The sequence below is a fragment of the Cyprinus carpio genome, chromosome A9 (genome assembly GCF_018340385.1).
Source record: "Cyprinus carpio isolate SPL01 chromosome A9, ASM1834038v1, whole genome shotgun sequence".
NCBI lineage: Eukaryota > Metazoa > Chordata > Actinopteri > Cypriniformes > Cyprinidae > Cyprinus > Cyprinus carpio.
The window spans coordinates 26,383,405-26,404,781 of NC_056580.1; the positions used below are offsets into that span (position 1 = coordinate 26,383,405).

At 33.2% G+C, this 21,377-nt stretch overlaps 1 protein-coding gene across 1 annotated transcript in view; it reads right to left on the reverse strand.

Moving 5' to 3' along the window:
* The window catches only part of cers6 (ceramide synthase 6), a 36,906-nt gene that overhangs the window by 11,549 nt on the left and 3,980 nt on the right, over positions 1-21,377 (reverse strand). Inside the window, exons 3-6 of the mRNA XM_042764290.1 lie at positions 16,511-16,641; positions 7,929-7,986; positions 5,424-5,474; positions 4,350-4,442 (exon numbers count right to left, since the gene is read on the reverse strand). Of these exons, the coding sequence (XP_042620224.1) occupies positions 4,350-4,442; positions 5,424-5,474; positions 7,929-7,986; positions 16,511-16,641 (333 nt within the window). The remainder of the gene's footprint in view (positions 1-4,349; positions 4,443-5,423; positions 5,475-7,928; positions 7,987-16,510; positions 16,642-21,377) is intronic.

Genomic DNA, 21,377 nt, shown 5'->3' on the forward strand with positions numbered 1-21,377 from the left:
TCCCCTGTCGTTTCAAAGAATAGTACAACGGCGAACGCGACAAGTATAAAAGCCTCGTCCGTTTGGGAAGGTGCGCTCACAGTCAGCAGAGCCAGGCGAAAGTATAAATCCCGCTTAACTTTGTTTGTTGTCATCTTCTAAATAAATAATGCCATGAGTGGGACTTGAGGGAATGACATCGGTCGCATCTGAGCAGTGAGACACAGGAAACAGAAATACTGCAAAATAATAATAATAATGACTAAACGAGACGAAATAGCATTAAAACATTTAGTTTCGTCTTGTTTTGGTCAACGAAAATGAAGAGACATTTTAGCAAAGTTTTTATTTTGTAAACCACATTTAATCTCGTTTTTATTCGTCAACGATATTGCATTATACATTTAATACATTTAATTCGTCACATGACCAGCATTTACGTTGCGTCTCGTCTCGTTTTCGTCACATAATAAAGGTTCGTTGACGACGATATTTAGTCATAATTTTCGTTGACGAAAGCAACACTAGTATGCGCCATTCATTCCAAGGGCGGAGGTTTGATTTTGGCATTGGTGGGGACATAACGGCGGGCAACAGACATTTAATTGTTTAATAAAAATTATTGCTGGGGACAATTTAGTAATTGCTGGATATTGGTAGGGACATGTCATAGTGTCACTACTAAATTCTATGCCCTTGATTCATTCACACAAGAGACACGCCGAACATGCAGGATTCATTTTTAATAGTCTTTTTGCGGCTTAATATTTACAGAAAATAGTCCATATCGTAATCTGATTTAAATGTAGCCTACTGACCTACTTTGGATTTATTCATCCAAAATGTGACAAATTATGTGAAATTTCACGTTATACAGTAAATTTAATTTTTATGACTGGATTCCGCAATTCTAAAAAAAACTAAATACACAAAAAAAATCAAATTTAAAATATAAAAACTAATAGAAACTAAAAAAAACTAAATTTACAAAAAACAACTAAACAATTTTTTAAAATTTGAAATAGAATAAATGTAAACTGAAAATATAAAGGAGAAATATGAAGTATAAAATATAAACAATAAACTTTCATTTTACTTCAAACTGTTGCCAAGACATAATTTCTCATTTTCTTTTAGTTTAACTTGAAGTACTAAAATAACTAAAACTGAAACAAAAACTAAGAACTATTTAAACATAAAAAAAGCTAAAATGACAAAAACATACAACAAAATTACTATATATATATTTTTTTTAGTATATCAGTTTTACTAAAAGAATACTGAATACTTTAAGATGACTCCCTCATGAAAGCACTAACTGCTAAACCCTTACTGAGCAATCAATGACTAACGATAGCTCTTTATTTCCTACTTGTTAGATATTTGATTCATTTTCTTGCCATTGTGTAAATAATCAAGCTATAATTAAAAACATTTATGAGTGTAAGCTTGACCAAAGATATTTCTGGAAGTCTGTTACACCCTTTTATATAAATAGTGTTTTTAAAATAATAACTCAAGCATATTCAGGTTTTTAAGAGTCCAAAATGCCCTGAAGAACAGGAAGGACTAATTGAGGTTTTCATTTTTTTTTTTCATAAATACTTCCATATAGCTACAGCATGTCACTATAGTAGCAACTTTATTCACAACTTGATAATGTGTGCATAAGAAACCGTGAATCAAATAAAACAGCTTTATTCTCAAAAATTCTTCAGCCTTCAGTGTCCTCACATGCACTCTATTTTCACTGAGGAAATTCTGTTGAAGAAAGCTCTTAAGAAGCCAGGTGTTGCATGCTTCCCTGCGGCATTGTGGGATCGCACTGACTCAGCGAGCAGGTTGATGATGAAGATGAGGAAGACGTGCAGAAGGGTGAAAAACAGAGTGGAAGCATGGCAAACAAAGAGAAGGGTGTACACTGGTGAGGCGGTAATGGGGCAGAGCACATCCTCAATGCGTGCACGGAAAAACTGAAAGGAGAGAGCAAAAAAAAACAAGATTTGCATTTCCTGAAGCAAACAGCAGGGCATGCAAGGCAGAAAAAAGATAGTATTTGAGTTTTAGGTTGTACGTAGGTTTTGAAGTTTTTTACTGTCAGAACATGTCTTATTTGCAGTCAGCCGTACATAAAAAAAAAAAAAAAAAAAAAAAAAAAAAAATTATATATATATATATATATATATATATATATATATATATATTATATAATACATAGTTCATTTATTTTTAATTATTTTAGTACTTAAGCTAAATGAAAATGAGAAATGTTGCCTTGGCAAAAAGCTGAAATAAAAATGTATATGTTTCAAGTAATATACTGTAAATATACTGAATTAATTGCAGAAGTTTAATATGAAGAGTTACCAGTTTCCAACAAACCCTAACCAGTGTGTTGCCTTGCAAACAATACAAAAACAGAAAAACATGCCAAGAATGAACAGAGAAATGAGATCGGCTGAGTCTGGCTCTGAGGGGCTGTGAAGGAAAGAAGAGAAAGAAAATCTATAAAGCACAGACTGCAGGTCCTAACTGGGATTTCAAGGAGTCTTTGACAGCAACTGTCCACCTGCTCAAACACACAGGCTGAGAATCTCCTGCGTTACGCCACAAAACCAATACGGCTGTGACCGAGAGCACTTATGTCAGCTGCAGGAGAGCACTTTTACATTGAGAGGACACTGCCGTAATCAACACGGGACAATTACACAGCCTGCGGAGCTGAATGAAGCTTTTGAGAGCGCTGAGGGGAGCCTGGATTTTAGTTGTTTACATTTGCATTCATTTACATGACATTTGTTTAAGACTGACATTGTGTCCCAAACAGGCGCAGCATGAGAAGTTTACAGCGTCAAGTAATTTGCCTGTCCACACTGAAAGCAAAAAAAATGTGCGGTATAGTGCAAACAGCGAAACGGAAGATAAATGATGTTATGTAACATTATGAATGATGCAAGTTATGCTGCGTACACACCACAAGATAATCGGGCTGATTTTGGGCCGATTTCTCCCCTTCCGACAATCCTAGTTAATGTCCCGATTATCTTGGTGGTTCTAAAGATTATCTTATCAGATTTTCCTGTGGTCTGAGGTGTGTTATCTGCTCGGAACATGTTGAATATTTACGATCAGAAATCCTGATGTTTGGGGGGGGACCCTGAGGACAAATGCGCGTATGATTTTATCATTAGTTATTTTGCACAAAATAATCCTAAATGCAAAATTAATCCCAAAAATAATTTCTCCAAAATGCACAAAAAAAATACTCACTACATTAACTAATCAGCTATTATTATTTTATTAATTCATTTATTTATTTAAAGTTTGAGATCAGTAAGATTTTATTTATATGTTTCTGAAAGAAGTGTCTTGTGCTCACCAAGGATGCATTTGTTTGATCAAAAATACAGAAAAAAACAGTAATATTGTGAAATATTATTACAATTTCAAATAACTGTTTTCAATTTGAATATATTTTATAATTGTATTTATTTTTGCGATGCAAAGCTGAATTTTCAGCATCATTACTCCAGTCTTCAGTGTCACATGATCCTTCAGAAATCATTCTTATATGCTGATCTGCTGCTCAAGAAACATTCTTATTATCAATGTTGAAAACAGTTGTGCTGATTAATATTTTTGTGGAAACAATGATACAATTTTTTTTCAGGATTCTTTGATGAATGGAAACGTCAAAAGCAACTTAATGCATTATTGCTTTTGAACATTTTTTTCATTTATTTATAGTATACCACTAAAGTAGACCAATATTTTGACCAATATTCACACTCACTTGCTCCTGTATTATCAAAATGCCAAAGCTAAAAATACATTTGAACAATTTATATTACACAACTTAAAGCAGCATAATCTGTGGGACACCCATTTACTTACAGTATCTTCCAGATGCTAATTTAAAAACTGCAATTTATGCTCATGACAACGCATTTACAAAGATACTCAACTCATATCTTGCATATAAATGAAAATCATGCATACTGATCATAAATATGTATTTTTTCATAACCTTACAATGAATATTAAACTGCAAGCTTCAGCTGAAATTAAGTGGCAGCAGTTATCAGTGGTCAAGAATTCACACGTTTAAAAGGAAGTTCCCCAGAAACCAAAAACCCTTCCGCCCCTGTACAGCAGAGGAAACGAGAGACCCACACGTCACTGCTAATAAACCCAGCACGATCCCTCTCATGAGAAACTCAAACCGCTGTAGCAGACACGTCTAACCAGACCAAAGCATTGCTCACTGCCTCCCACAAAGCTATCTTTCAAGTTCAGATGTGCATAACTGCTGCCAGCAGCCCAATACTGATGCTCTGAAGATCTGAGGCTGTAAACTCATGCTTACGTACCTTTCTCCTGATGTCTGTGAATTGCGAGAAGAGCAGCGACAGATAGAAGGACAGCTCCAGTATGTAGTAGTAATGCAAATCCACGGTTAACGGCTATAAAAGTCAGACACAATATAGTCAACACAACACAGGAGCACATATACAACAGCCCTGATGAGTATTTTGAGAAACAATATTGGAGTGATTACTTGTGGATTATTGTGACATCACAGTAATCCACATCACTCCAGTCCATCAGTTAACATCTGGTGAAGTGAAAAGCTGCGTGTTTGTAAGAAACAAATCCATTATTAAGACATTTTTAACTTCAAACTGTTGCTTAGCTAAAATACGAAATCTCTATCTATAATACTGCTTCGTCCAAACAGCTGATAAAACGATTTTTTTTATCAGCTGTTGGACTCTCATTCTGACGGCACCCATTCACTGCAGAGGATCCATTTTTGAGCAAGTGATGTAATGCTACATTTCTCCAAATTTTTCTTGAATGGCCTGAGGATGAGTACATTTTCATATTTTTGGGTGAACTATTCCTGGAATATTGCAACTTTGACAAATGTTTTTAATTATTTATACTTTAATTAGATATTTTTATGATGTAATTATTAGCTTTTCATCAGCTCACAGACCCAATGCAGTTCTACGAACCCTAGTTAGGGAAACCCTGACTTTAAAAATTAAAAGGATATTGAAAATGGCATTAGAAATGTAATAATTGAATTATCTGATTCTGTTTGACTACAGTGTTAACGCATTGCCATGCAAAATAGTTGTAACTTTCAAAAAGGATCTAAGAGTCAGAGAGGGTAAAATAGAGTCATGAAAAACTATGACCGTTTGCCTCAAAAAAACCTTTATTAATATTTAAGCTGGATCTCAGGGGGTGTTTACATGACAAAAAAAAGTATGCGTTTTGGCCATTCATTTACTCAACAACAGTATTTTGGGGGCATGAAAATGAAAACGTGTCTCATAAACACCCTCAGAGAGAGAGAGAGAGAAAAAAAAAAAGAGTATGATACAGTATGACCCTTTTAATAATTATTATTGATATAGCAGAAAGTATAAATGTACCTGATAGGGGTAGTTGTACCAGCACTCTCGGGTGTTCCACAGCCACGGGCTCTTTAAAATCAAACAGAGACACAAATGATCTCCAGAGCTTTTTAATAAAGACACAAGATAATGCCTTTTGAAAGAGCTTTTGAACTCAGCTACATCAAAGTATGAAAAAGACCGCAAAAAACAGTCATTATCCTCTGTAGTGCTAGCTGCATAATTGAAATGCTTTGAATTCACTCTTGATAAACCGCATCATTATGTAGGAAAGTTAGTTGGCATCAAAGCCTGGTATTGTGCAGCTGATGATTTCCTGTGAGATCTGCTGTTGTGCTTTGAGAACACTGACATATGATCCAATCCAGTGCAACCTTTGGCTTAGTTGCAACTTCACAGCATCTTTCCCAAAGGCCACAGACAAGAATAAGATTTCATGTGGACAGACGTCTGATGCTTTAGTAACACCATCATTATATGTTCTTTAAATATTAAATAAGATAAGAATACTGTGCAAGAACTATGGTAAATTTTCATTAAAAAAAAAAAAAAAAAAATCCGTGAATTTTATGACCTCCTGCTCTATTTTCTTGTGATTCAGCTAGTTTGTTTGGTTCAAGGGTTCAAATGTAGAAAACTCTTCTAAAACTGATGAAAAAAGTCACGGTTGTGTCCAGTTTTATTGTTCTGCATTGCATGGATTCAAACGGACGGCGAGTAAACACTCTGTCTAGGTCTTTCAGTTCTGTAACTCGATTTCATTCCACTTTAGCAGGTTTGTCTTCCCATAACCAATCATTTTCAGGACAAGGACACTGAAATACCAGTTTCTCCTCAGCCTGCTCTTCCTAACTGAGATGAAAGCAACAGGTGAATGTGTTCTTCAGTTCTTCAGCCAGTGTGAGCTGTAGGGCTGTTTTGGGTTTATGTCAGCCCACTTCCACTCCTGGTCCTATTAATAACAGCAGCAGGAGGAACGTGTCCCATCTGAGGCAAATGAACTCACTCAGTAGAGTGCACTGTCATGCAAGTTCAAGCAGTTCACCTTTAGCCTAGTTTTTACAAAGACACGCTGCATTACCTGCATGCATCTATTCATAAACAATATTATATATGAATTAACAATAATCAAGAGTCTCTAATGTGCCCGCTTTTGCAACAATGGTTATGAATTAATATGCAAATGATGCTTAATCCTTATTTAAAGGAAAAGTTTATTAAAAAATGCTATTTACTTGTCTTTATTTGCTTACTTTCCAAAGATGTATGCCTCAAGTATTTTTAAAATAGGAGGATTTGTGGAATTGTACAAAATATTTACACAGGACCAGCAAGGAACACACACACAATTTTTCTTAATAATAACATTTTTCTTTTGTATTTATATTTTTGTATGTTTTGTTTGCTGATCCTTACTTATATTACCTTTATATATTTTATACTTGTATTATATTATACTTGTATTATTATACCTTTATATATTATTTATAGATTTTAAAATCAAAAATATATTTTATTTATATTTTATAAAAAAAAATTGTATATATATATATATATATATATATATATATATATATATATATATATATATATATAGATATATTATATATATATATATATATATATAAAATATAACATTTTATAATCTATATCTATATGACATAAATATGTACAATTTAATACAATGTAATAATTAATGTAATTTAATACATTATTAAAACTATTTAATATATTTACTTTTTTTATACATTTTAATACTTTTTTGCATATATTTGATACATTTAAATATAAATTATAGATTATATACATTTATAATAAATAGTCTTATCATCAGTCTGCTTGCTGCATCTACATTATCTTTATAGATTAATGCAGTAAAATCATATCAAAATACAAATTATTGATGATGAAAGCTCCATTCAAGTCCATTTGTGATATATTGTGCAGTTCTAGACTGAACAACGAGAGGTTGAGTAAACAGTGACAGAATCTTTATTTCTGTCTGAACTATCCTTTAATTGCTTCATTGAACAGTCAGTTATGCAGCCAGTTATTCTGAACATGTTTGCATTATGGATAGAGTGATGAATTATGAATAGCTTTATGAGAAGAAGGGAGGAGAGAGAGAAAGCGAGTTTATGGATGCTGTCTCTCGCCGTCGCCGCACAGTACGACACAACAAATAAAATCAAAATCAAGTCAGAGCTGACATCTCTCTAACTTTATCTTGTCTGCATGCTCGCTCCGGGAAAACTGTAGAATAACTCTCAGTGCGCTGCTGCGTTTTGTACTCATGATACCAAAGAAGTAAATAAAAAAACTGCGACACTGCATCTATTTGATAATGCTGTGAAAAAACAAAGCTTCTCTGCTCGACAACATCCTGTCAACAACTCAAGCGTGTTTTATGGAAACACCAAGACTGAGGGCAAAACAGAATAATGGATGCATTGACGTGTCAATCATAAAAGATGTACTGTTTCACACTGACCATCAATTATTCAGTCAAAGCAGATTGTTTACCTTCTTCAGGAAGCGCACACCGTAAGTAAATATGTACAGGTAAAAGGTGAACCTCCACCTGTGAAGAAAGCACACAGAACAGGACAATCAGAAACATTTCAGTTTGTGTTATTACTGCACCACAAGGTAACTTTAACGCAGAAGCATCGCTTCATCCAGAGATGGGGGAGGTGAACACAGCGATCAGGTTAACCCTGCTCTTCACGCTCAAGTACTTCAAAATTGATTAGGGATTCAATGTGCAAGATGTCCTGATTCTTATGTCCTGCTGTTACCGTGACAACATTTCACAGCACATCTTTTATAACAAAGGCGAAACTGAAGATAGGATGCTGGCCTGGGCTGATATAACAATCTGTTCCCTCCAAAATTACCCCTTAAATGAGTGTAATGAGAGGATGCGTTTAATGCATTCAGTTACAAACGTAGACTACCTTTCAAGTTTGCAGTCAGCAAGATTTAGTTTTATTCTGCAAAGATGCATTTATAGTGTTACAAAAGATTTATATTCTGATTTAGCGAATCAAAATGTCAAAATTGTTTCATCAAACTTTAGAGCATAAATTCTGTCAATGTGAAATGTTTTAAAAACTAGTTAGGAAACACTTTTTGTGTGCAAATAAATGTGGTGTCATTATTATTATTATTATTATTATTATTATTAATAATATGTAAAACAGTCGAATACATTTTTTTTTCAGGATTCTTTGATGAATAGAAAGATCCAAAGATTAGTATTTATCTAAAATAATAAGAAGCTTTTGTAACATCATATACTATACCATAGCTTGGAGTCAGTATAATTTGTTTTCTATAATGAATTATAGAAATTAATACTTTTATTTAGCAAGGATGCTTTAAATTGATCAAAAGTGATGATAAAGACATTTATAATGTTACAAAAGATCTCTATTTCAGATAAATGCTGTTCTTCTGAACCTGAACAAAATCTTCTCCGCTGTTTTCAACATAATAATAATACTAATAATAATAAATGTTTTTTTTTTTTTTTGTTTTTTTGTTTTTTTGAGCAGTAAATCAGTATATCGGAATGATTTCTGAAGGATTGTGTGACTCTGAAGACTGGAGTAATGATGCTGAAAATTCAGCGGTGCATCACAGAAATAAATAACATTTTACAATATATTCAAATAGAAAGCAGTTATTTTAAATAGTAAAAATATTTCACAATATTAATGTTTTTAATGTATTTTAAATCAAATAAATGCAGGCTTGGTGAGAAGAGCATTCATTAAAAAACATTAAAAATCTTACTGTTCAAAAACATTTGACTGGTAGTGTATATCAATATTATTAAATTGTATATTAAATTATTTTATTACTATTGGTAAGAATAAGATGTTTTACCTCTCAAACATGGAAATACTCGAGGAGGATACAACAAAACTTATGTGACTGCATTGATTGTAACACTGAAGACTGGAGTAATGATGCTTTGCATCACAGGAATAAATTACATTTTTACAAAATATTTTGTAATAGAAAACATTTATTTTAAATTATGATATTATTTAACAATATTACTGTATTTCAAAAATTCAATAGTAGTGTACCTTTGGAAATGGAATTACAACCAGGGTTTCTTACAGTACATGTTCTGGCCACATCTCACTTATGATCAGTTCAGAACAGCCAATCACCCAGTATTAAGCAAACAGACACCTCTATTGCCATTATTTATTTAACTTCAATATTCCTGTGGTTAAGATGAATCATGCTCCTGTCCCTTGACTGACCCCAACTATCACAAAACACAAATCCTATGCTGATTTTGCAATCTAGTTTGTCTTATTAAAACTAATACCAACCCCCCCCTCCACACCAAAATGAAAATGTTTGATTTTAAGGACATCTTATACACATTGACTTGATGTTGAGAGTAATATCTGGGTCTTGAAGCAACACAGCACTGCTCTAAAACACTCTGCACCAATTTTTTCAGCATGTCATCTGTATGAGTCACCCTAAACCAGTTGTTCCACCACAACCAGACACACACACACACACACACACACACACACACACACACACACTCATCAAGCTTTCCGGTGTTGATTCATGTAACCTTTTCCCTTATTCTTTTGGGGTTTTTTCCATCCATTGACTTCTATAAGTCTGAAAAAACTAGAGGAGTGTTTCTTAAACTTCAGGCAAAGAACCACCTTCAATTGAATATGACTGGCCTTTGCAGATCTGTGGAAGAGCCTTAAAGCATATGCACAACAAAAATAACACTTTTTTGAAATCCAGTTCAAACACACTAATACCTCACGATAAATGTATTTTTGAAATTGGAGCAAAGATGCTCAAAACTGAGTGCTGAATTCAGTGTTGAGTCAAAATCAGCCCACTCTTTAAACTGTTTGGCTGACTGTCTTTGATTTTTTGCCTGTTGTCTTTTTTTGCATGAGAAATGGTGGTTCATGCAATTCAAAGCAAACACCACTGAAGCACAAACATTGGAGCACTATGCTAACATTGGTGAGATCATGAGTCAGATTTCCAGGAAATGCATGAAGTGATCAAATGCACACACTCACTGAATGTCAATGGATGAACGCATTTGCTGAATGCATAAACGTCCATGTAAAACACTGGCAGTGCAAGATGTGAGCGGACAATATAGAATTGTGGTCTATGTATCAGTCTTACTGAGTCTTAACATGGGAAAATGATTTAAATTAATTGTAGATTTTTATTTCAGTAATGTAAATTTCCAGTATTGTGTTGCGCAACATCTGATGGACATCTATTGTTTGAAAACCACTGCTATTAGGCAAGATGACAAGGCCATTAAAACTCATGATTATGTACTTGTTTTAGGGTGACCATACGCCGATGTGTCCTGGCTAGGATTTCTAAATTACCTAAAATGCCTGTTTTTTGCATTGCTTTGGCTGTTCTCTACACTCTCAGAAAAAAAGGTACAAAAGCTGTCACTGGGGTGGTACCTTTTTTATAAACTACACCTTTGTACCTTATTTAGGTGCATATTAGTACCTTAAATGTACATATTAGCACTTAAATGGTATTTATTATTTATTATTCATGATTTATTTTGGTATTTATTAGTACCTTTTGAAAGGATACCATCACAGTGACAGCATTTGAACCTTTTTTTCTGAGAGTGCACAGATCCCACCCTCTTGGATGCTGTGATTGGTCGATTGTGTTAAATACCTGCATGCTATTGGTCAAACTGCTTTCCATTATGAGTTAATAATCACACTCTTGCAAACTATTCGAACTCAAGTTTTCAGAGGAATGTTTTTAAACTATGGTGTATTTCGTTTATAGCATAACTAGCGTTTTACTTCTGCTGATTGAATTTGTGCTTCAAAATCCATAAAAGTTGTGTTCATTCGTGAAGATTATCTTGATGAACAAAACATGTCAGAATCATAAACTTTTCTTGGTCACAGAGCTTATTATCGGCAATAATCCAAAAGTCAATGGAAAAATCATATAATTTGTTTTCTGTCATACTGTGTTACTATTTCGCTCAAAAATGCATTAAAAGAAATCACGCAGGAGTGCAAGATTTAACTGTTCAAATGAATCAAATAAATATCTTTTTGATTTGTGCATTTTTTTAATAATTACAAATGTAATAATATATATTTTTATGTTAAGAATTTAAAACTAAAAATTATGAAGAAAAAAATACAAAATGTCATGTTTAATTCAGTGTTATTTACTGATTCTTTGTAATTATTGTGACATTTACTAGCAATTTCTGAGTGAAAATTTTTTCTACACCCATTTAAAACATACAAGAAAATAAAGGGGAAAATAATATAAAATATGCTAAAAAAATGTAAAACCAAATGCTATTCCAGTGTTTAGTATCATTGCAATGCTATTATAGGTTTTATTAATATTTTGATTTTTTTTTTTTTTATTTTACTTTCTGTTTTCATTTTATTTTAGTTAAAAATGTTAGTAATTTTGTAGTAATACATAGTTTTTTTATTTTAGGACAACAGTAGTAGTACTAAAAGTGAAATGTTGCCTTGGCAACTAGCTGAAATATAATAGTTAAAAAAATATGAAAATATATAAACATATATAACACACTTCATCTTTAAATTGTAGCAGTGAAAACTAGGTTTGTAACTAAATAATATGTAAAATAAATACGTAAATACATACATTTTTAATGAATGAATTAAAAAGTCTGATTCATTTGTGTCATCACAATGTTCACACAAATTTATGTGAATTAAAATGTTTTAAAAATAAATATAATATTTTTATAGCATTTTTTTATTATTATAGTAAATATATATAATATATATAAAAGTATATAATTCTTCCCTTTTCATTTAGTGAAAAGTGTTGAAAACAAGTCTTGGTTATTTTTACTTCTTGCATTTAACATTTTGAATCTACTTTGCTGTACATTCAAATGGTTGAAATGATATTTCCATAAGGCTGAAATAATATAAGGATAATACAAGCTCTAGCACTCAGTCCTAATTGGAGGAAAGCAAAGCATTTTTCAGTGTGTTTCTCAGGTCATTATTTGAGAAGCTTTGGACGTCTTGCTTTCAGCTGCTGTACTGAAAGCACCAGACAGAAAATCTGGGCCGCTGGGCTTCAGCTGAAGACTGACCTCGAAAGACCTTGAAGAAAGAGCAGATACACCTATTCTCTCCTCATAGAGAGAGATGCTCTGTGATGTTGTTTGACAGGCCTCTGAGGCCATTCTGAAGGACTGAGATGGAGCTCAGGAAACACCGAGACGAGACCTTTCACAGACGCTTCTTCATAATCAACGGCTGAGAGACAGAAAGATACTGTTGGGCTAATGAAGGCTTCTGAGCACAGTTAGGCCTTTGTTAAGCAGTGGGGGAATAATTAATTGAGGCAGTTTCTGCTGTTTGGGGTCCCAGCAATTAAACACGCTGCAATTTTGAGCTTTATTCTTTATCCATAGTTAAAAAAAAAACCGAGCAGGAGTTATTTACTTAGTTAGAGGTCAACGCAGTTGCCTGAAAACATGTTAGTTAAACACGACTGGGGGTGGACAGAAAAAGAGAGAGAAATAAGTGAAATGTATAGATTTCATGTATAGAATTCCTATAAATACTACTACAGCTGGTTCAATATCCACTAACTAGCAAATCAGCGATCACCTACTTAGTCAGCAGCCTTGGTTAAGTGTTTTTAAGTTACTTTTAAAAAATCCAATCGAACAACAACAACAACAACAATTATTATTATTATTATTATTATTTGTAGGGCTGCACTAATTATATAACAATATGACTATATAATAACAATACTAATAATACTAATAAACTACAATCCCATGAAGCACAGCAAATGATGCAATTTAATAAAAAATATTCTCTATATTATTATCATTATTAGTAGTATTATATAGTCATATTGATATATAATTAGTGCAGCCCTACAAATTATAATAATAATAATTATTATTATTATTACTAATACTAAATGCAAATATTGAACCAAATGTTAGATCACTGTTGGATTAAAAAAAAATGAGTGTGATATTAAAAATAATAACAATAATAATAATTAAAAATGATAAATGCTTCTCATTACAAGTTTGGTGACCGGTTGTATAAACTGCTTAGACTAGTCTTACAATCTGAACATAACCTAATTTTGTCCGTGTTGTATTTTTGGGCTTAGATTTTTAACAAGTCGACATTTTCACACCAAAAGTTCCGTTGCATTTGTCCTCGTTTTTGTTTGTTTTTTTGGCACAAGGGGAAGAAACACTGGTTCATTTACAGCACAGACTCTTGTTAGTGGTGTAACCTCGACTGACTTTACGCAACAGGGGTTTTTTGATCGTCTTTCTCACTTTGCGAGGGAAGAATCACAGCTCATAGAGAGAGTGGATTATTCCACACCCACAGAGAACAAGGAATAGTTTTAGTCTCCATAGAAACACTGTATGACTTGAACGTTTCGATGGATTGTGTGGTCAGTTTTGTGTGTTTCTGTTCAGTATTTTGTCAGCGAGCTGTATGAAATCTGCCAGATGCCTCACAGAGCATTTTTCAAGGGCCGTGTGTTTGTTGACGTTAAGCCTGACGCGGTCACTGCGTAATGCCAGAGATGACCGGAATCATGCTGCACTTCCAGTCTTATCCAAAGATGGGAATTTCAGGGAATATAAGAATGTCACTTTCTTGTTTTGATGTAGTCTACAGTGAATTGCGGATCTGGATTGAGGAGTATATTAAAAACGGATTTCAAAATAGTGTATTTTTGTGTGTCTGGTGTATTCCAGTGTGTCTGTACTGACCATTCAGCATCCAGAACATAAATAATATAAAACATTAATAATATAAAACTATAGTACAATGAATCGAAATAAAAACTAAACTTTGAGATTTTGATTTAAATATCAATATTGTAATTTTACAGTTGTATTGTAAAATAATATTAATAATAATTGTTATTATTTCACAGTACAACTGTAAATTACAATATCAAGAGTAAGAAAAACTCTTAATTTGACAGTGGTTTTATAATTGGTTTAATTTGATACATAATCCAATAATAATAATAATATTAATAATAATTCATATTTTATAATTAATAATAATAATTATTATATGATTTACATAATCACAGTTAAAAATTTAAGCATTTTTATATTAAGACATTAAAATCAAATGCAATTATTAAATAATATTTAATAATAATAATAATAATAATAATAATAATAATAATAATAATAATAAGTAAATAATAATTATTATTGATTATTACTATTATTATTAATATTATATAGCAATCTTGATATATAATCACTTCTTTCTTGCCAAAAAAAAAAAAAATCACTTTTATTTCAGATAAAAACACTAATTTTTATCTGAAATATTGCAATTTTATTTTTTTTCCCCAAATCGTGCAGCCTTACTGTATACTTCACAGTAAATTTTCAAAGGCCAGCAAACAGGCTTTTCAAAGTGCCTTCTTCAAAAATCAGAGTCGCTCTATTATTCTCATCATTTCGTGCTTCTCATTAGGCAACATTCATATGTGAGCGTGTTCTGTGATCTCTAAAGACTGTGGCTTAATTGCCTCTGAAGTAAATGGCACAGTGTCATGCTTCAGCACTGATCAGATGATCACCATAACCTCTGGGGCTTTCAGACCCGATCCGAGATCAGAGACAAACCAAAAGAACAGTGTCACTGACGAATCCCACTGCTGAGGCTACAAACAGGTTACACATACAGCAGTTGTGTCACCAAAGCGACAGGAAGTCATTAAGCTGTCAATTTACAGCGACACGAGCAACGACGAGCGCCACTGAGGTTTAGCACAGGTCAAATCTATGCTGTGATACTGCATAGGACTGGTACTGGTGAAATATTCCTTTGGGAGACTGTGGAAAGGATGATAAAGATAAAGCAGCGGAGGACAAGAATAGAGATGCTGTGGACAGGACGAGCAAACAACATGGAGAGATACTGTTAGAGAGAGAAAGACTGAGAGGTAAAGAAAGACAAACAAGAACAGACTGTGGCCTACCTGCCCTCATGCCGCCTAACTAGTCAACACCGGTACACAATAACACACCTATGTAGTGCAGACACACTCCCCTCAGCCAGAACCCACAGGGATCAACACAAACCAGATGAGATCGAAAAAAAGCGACCAAAAAGCTCAAGAAGTCTTTAACACCTTCAGGTTAACGTGAAATTAAAATCGACAGTATTCACAGTATTGTTGAAAAATTTGGGATTAGAGTTATTTTTTAAAAATAAATTAATAGTTTTATTAAATAAAGGTGCATTAAATTGATCAAAAGTGACAGTAAACACATTTATAACCATTAAATATAATTATATTATTTTTCTGTTTCAAAATAAATGCCGTACTTTTGAACTTTCTAGCCTTTAAAGAATCGTGAAAAAAATTCAGTTTCCACAAAAATATTAAGCAGCACAACTGTTTTCAACATTGATAATATTTAACATCTCTTGAGCAGCTTATCAGTATATTAAAATGAGTTCTGAAGGATCACGTGACACTGAAGACTGGAGGAATGATGCTGAAAATACAGCTTTACATCACAGGAATAAATTACATTTTAAAACATATTCACATTGAACACAGTTATTTTAAATTGCAATTTTTAAAAAAAAAAAATGAAATAAATACAGCTTTGATGACTTTTTCTAAAATATTACTGACCCCAAACTCTTGAACAGTATTGTTTTTAATAAATGCTCCTTATTGTGAACGATTCATCATTGCACATTATTGCAAAGAAAACAAGTATCCCCATAATACTTTATCAAAATATAATCCTGTAACTTGACTTTCCTTACTTTTCAACCCCTGTCCTCCAACCACACGATTCATTTTAATATGTAACATCCACTTTTCAGCATCCAATCAATTCCTGATGGATAAAAGTCCAGTGCTACATTCTACTTTACTGTTTCACGACATTTTCATGCCAATTTTTTAAAGATGTCCCTACTACTTGACAGATATCACTGAAATCAGAGTCCTGATAACAAGAACAAATCAGGCCCTGACAAAAACAAGCAGATTCTCACATGCTTTCGCAGAAGCGCGCCAGTGTGCTGGGTTTCTCCTGGTTGCGTCGTTGTCTGAACCAGCGCTGGATGGTCCTCACGTCCCAGTCCAGCTGCTTGGACAGACCCTCTAACCTCTTCTCATCGGGGTGCTGAAAGACACAGCAGACAGAAGTGTGTCACTGCAGAGATCCGCCGCTGTTAGAGCACAAACAAACTCCCTGCATGTGGATTTAACAGCTTGAAAAATCCCTCTATACACATTTAAAACCATTGTCTTTAAAAAGCCATCTGCACATACGAGCCGGCGAGACTCGCTCATGCTGTAATGTCTTGAGTAGTGGGGTTTCCATTGTGAATGAACAAATCTTTCAAGTGAACAAAGCACTTTCTTGCACTCCTTCTAGGCACGTTTCATTGATTTATCGAGCTTACTGAACCTCTCTGAACTTGTCAGAATGACTCAGAATGGCACTGAAGAAAATGCAAACAAAACGAACGAAGCGTTTCATTGACGAATGAGGATCTGCTGACCATCAATGACTGAACAAAAGGGGGCATATATTCATTTCGTCAACATGCAATTTTATTCAGTAAAACAAGGAGCGTTAGGAACCCAGAGTTTGGCACAGAAACAGGTTTAACAGGTGTGCAAAATGCATAATGCACAATTTATGAATCTGTATAAATGGCTGATGATTATACACAATTAGAATGACGTCAGTTGCGAGCATAATAGTTCAATTCTTATCCAAGACTCTCTGAAAAAAAGGTACAAAAGCTTTCACTGGGTCGGAACCTTTTCAAAAGGTGCACCTTTGTACCTCATTTACCCTAAAAGGGTGCATATAAGTACCTTAAATTTATATATTAGTTACTAAAAAGTACATATTAGAAATTAAATGGTACATATTTGTACCTTTTGACAAGATTCTGCCCCAGTGACAGCTTTTGTACCTTTTTTTCTGAGAGTGCAGCACTATTAAAGGACATTACTGAAAATCGTCATGTTTTTATTTGGCTACTGGATTTTGTTTATAGCTTGATAAAATAAAGTGTGTGTGTGGGGGGGTCTTCTCTGTTGACATTTGTGAAGAAATGATAAAAAGACCTATTGTTGATATGTTGAATTAGTAATAATGCAGAATAATTGGCTTGTTACGACTCAACAGAACAGAATGTTGTTGACTGAATCTGCTGAGTGAATGATTCATTAACTTACAGAAAGAGTCATTTGGTAAAAGAATCAAAATATTCAGTCAGTGGATTGAATCAAAATCCCCACTACTAGTCATGTATAAGGCACGTATATATGTTTGAGATTTATACTTGAATTATGATTGGTCATATTAGCATTTAGCAATCAAATATTTTACATATACCACATATGCTTTTGACACATATTTTACAATGTTAATAATATATAATGTAATATTAATGTTAGTTATACAAACTAATAATAAGCAGTTCACAAATTATTGTACTAACTAATTAAAATAAGTTAATAAAAATGCAACTATCCACTGTTAGTTCATTAGGGTTGGGAACCCTACTGCCGCCACAAAATTACATTATATTTGTCCCATATTGTCATTAATATACATACTGACTTTAACTTAGACCACTAAATAAATAGACTGCTATTGTTATGCAAGTATGAGGGTTAGATTATTTAGTGTACATGTCATTTCAAGAGTGATAAACAAAGTGATAGAAAATATTTATTTACATGCATTTTAAATGTTTAAAAATGTGGAAACCACTCATTGCATCACACTATCTCCTGACTGCATTATTATTTGTAAAATAGGGGCTTTATGGAGTGCGTGTATACATGGTTATAAGTATAACAGTTTATATTTCATTAATTTAGGGAAATGAACAAGTGTCTTAGCCCTCAAGGGACTATTTGGTCAACCTTATTCCTGATTGAAAAGCAAAATGTTATTGATAGTGTAAAAAACATCAACTTTGAAGCACATAATGATTGATTAACTAGCATTACTCAACATTACTTACTACCTTCCAGCAACACTACATTCAATGAAGGTAAAAGAGTAAAAAAAACATAATAATAGTTTATTTAAATGGAATCGGAAACAGAAAATGTGTATACTGTAATATATATATTTGACATTGACAACCTTTAAATTAAGTTGACAGTAAGTAATAAACATTATTGAGCATTGAGTATTTGAGTATTGTGCATTTTTCCTTAACACTATTTTTTTAATAGTTGTTTAATGATTTTAATGGAACCGGAATCGGAACCGGAATCGGAACCGGAACCGTTAGGCGGAACCGAAACCGGAACCGGAACCGGAAAATTTCTAACGATTCCCAAGCCTATAGTTCATGTTAGCTCAAGTCCATGAAATAATATTAAGATTATTTTTTATTTTATTTAATATTGTATTAGTAAATAATATTGATATTAACATGATGAGATTTAAGATTTTTTTTTGTCACATACACAGTTCTATACAGAACATACCCTGCAGTAAAATGTAAATAAAGTCTTTTTCATTGGTAGATAAAACTTACCTGTACAAAATCTCAGTTTATTTTGATTAATAAACTATTTGATTTTCTTCTCTTTTTTTGTTTTTTGTATTAAAGCGGGGTAATATATGGTCATTACTGCAAAATAAATCCCTCCAGGTTGATACAAGGCCAAAACAATTGATTTTTCTGAAGAAATGGTCAGAACAGAAAATGCCTTTTCTCTCAATGAACATTACTGATTTTATAATAAAAAAATAACAACCCCAAAACTGATGTCTATCGGTAATGGGTTTCGTCCAAACTCAATCAGTTTCCAATTAAACGGTTGTATCTGCAAGCATGCCAGCTAGATGAGTTTCACCCTGAGGTCTCTCTTTGTCTTTTTTTATTCTTAACGTGTGCCTGGATGTCGTGTGTTCGAGAATCTGAACATTTGTCAAGGAAACTTAGTTCTGTTGTGGCTAAAAATAGTGCCGGTGCGTCAGCGCACATGAGCTCTGATAAAGCCACAGACGTCAAAGAGCCACGCTATCGCTCTGAGACTGCGATCAGCTGTACCGTCAGTCCACAGTCACTGCCGTCACCATCAAGAGCACGCGCCTTCTTTCAAGACAAGGGCTCAGAAAGGTGAAACATTATTCTTCTCTTGCATGGCAACCTCTGCTCTGCTTTAGTTCAGAAGTTCTGATGAATGAACATCAGTAAGAGCACTTGCATTTGATTCAAGATAAATGAACTCACAATTATATACTGATTCAACTCAGCGGAGGTGATAGTAACTCACAGTACCATAGTGAATGTGTTAGGAACAGTTCTGTTCACTTACACTAATGTGATTCGCTGTAACCGAGGCGTCTCTCGTTTCAGTGACTGTGAGAAGAGCTCGACTTTGATTCTGATTCACAGTTTCTTAATCACGTTACTGCAAAATTCTTTACAGATTAATGGCTGATAAAAAGCTTTTTATCATCATCTTTTCAGCACCAGTTAGACTATTCTTCACTTTCATGTTGTTCTTCTGTTAAACGCTGGAGACAACAAAGACATCTGGGACATCACGAGGGTGAGAGAATTTTTGGTGAACTGTCCCTTTAAATGCAACTTAAACAGGCAGGATAAAAAATGGATAAGTATCAAAACATCAGATCATTATGCCTCATAAATGCAGCTTAAAAGAGCTGTCTCTGTCTATTATGCCATTAGTATAAATGAAACAACAATATTGACAAGATAAAACACTCATTTCTCTAGGCTGGATAACTTTAGTAGCTCAATGAGACATTTTAATCTAAAACGTACATTTTCAGCTAATTTAAATTACAGACCAGCACTAACACATTATATTTAAATACCTCCTGTGTTGAAAATCTAATTTTTAACATTTACTGCATGTCAATAAAATTTTTTACTACTTTTAACATTACTATTTTCCTCCCCGATGCCACCATTTTCTAAGGTCTGACCTATGGAATGAATTATTATTATTATTATTTTCCTGTTTTCTGTTTCTGCTGAAAAAAAGCCCAGATGAAATGATGTAATTCTAATAGTGTGGGTGTGTTGGTGTGGATATCAGAGTGTGGTTTGTGTGTATGGAGAATTTTATGTATTTATTTATTTTATGTACTTATATTGATGCACAAGGGTTAATAATAATAATAATAATAATAATAATAATAATAATAATAATAATAATAATAATGCAGTAAAATAGCAAAAATTTAACTTAGAAATACTTGAACGTGTTGTCTTGATTTAATGTGTTAATATTTATATTAATATTTAACTGTTAAATGCACATATGTGACCCTGGAGCACAAAACCAGTCTTAAGTCTCTGGGGTATATTTGTAGCAATAGCCAAAAATACATTGTATGGGTCAAAATTATTGATTTTCATTTTATGTCAAAAATCATTAGGATATTAAAGATCATGTTCCATGAAGATATTTTGTAAATTTCCTACTGTAACTATATTAAAACTTATTTTTTGATTAGTAAGAACTTCATTTGGACAACTTTTAAGGCGATTTTCTCAATATTTTGATTTTTTTGCACCCTCAGAGTCCAGATTTTTAAATATCGTCCTATCCAAACAAACCACACATCAGTGGAAAGCTCATTTATTCAGCTTTCAGATGATGCATAAATCTCTATTTCAAAAAACTGACCCTTATGACTGGTTTTGTGGTCCAGGGTCACATATCTATTCAGCACAGCAGAAACTGGCTCACTGAATATTTTTGTAATAACCCTATTTTATCAAACTGCTTTTCCTGCCATTTTATAATAGCAGTAAACCACTCAAAACTGTGTTGTAGTGATTTTCTCAGCCTCCTGAAGCAATAAATCCTCTTTAACTGTGGTATGAAACATAGCCTGTA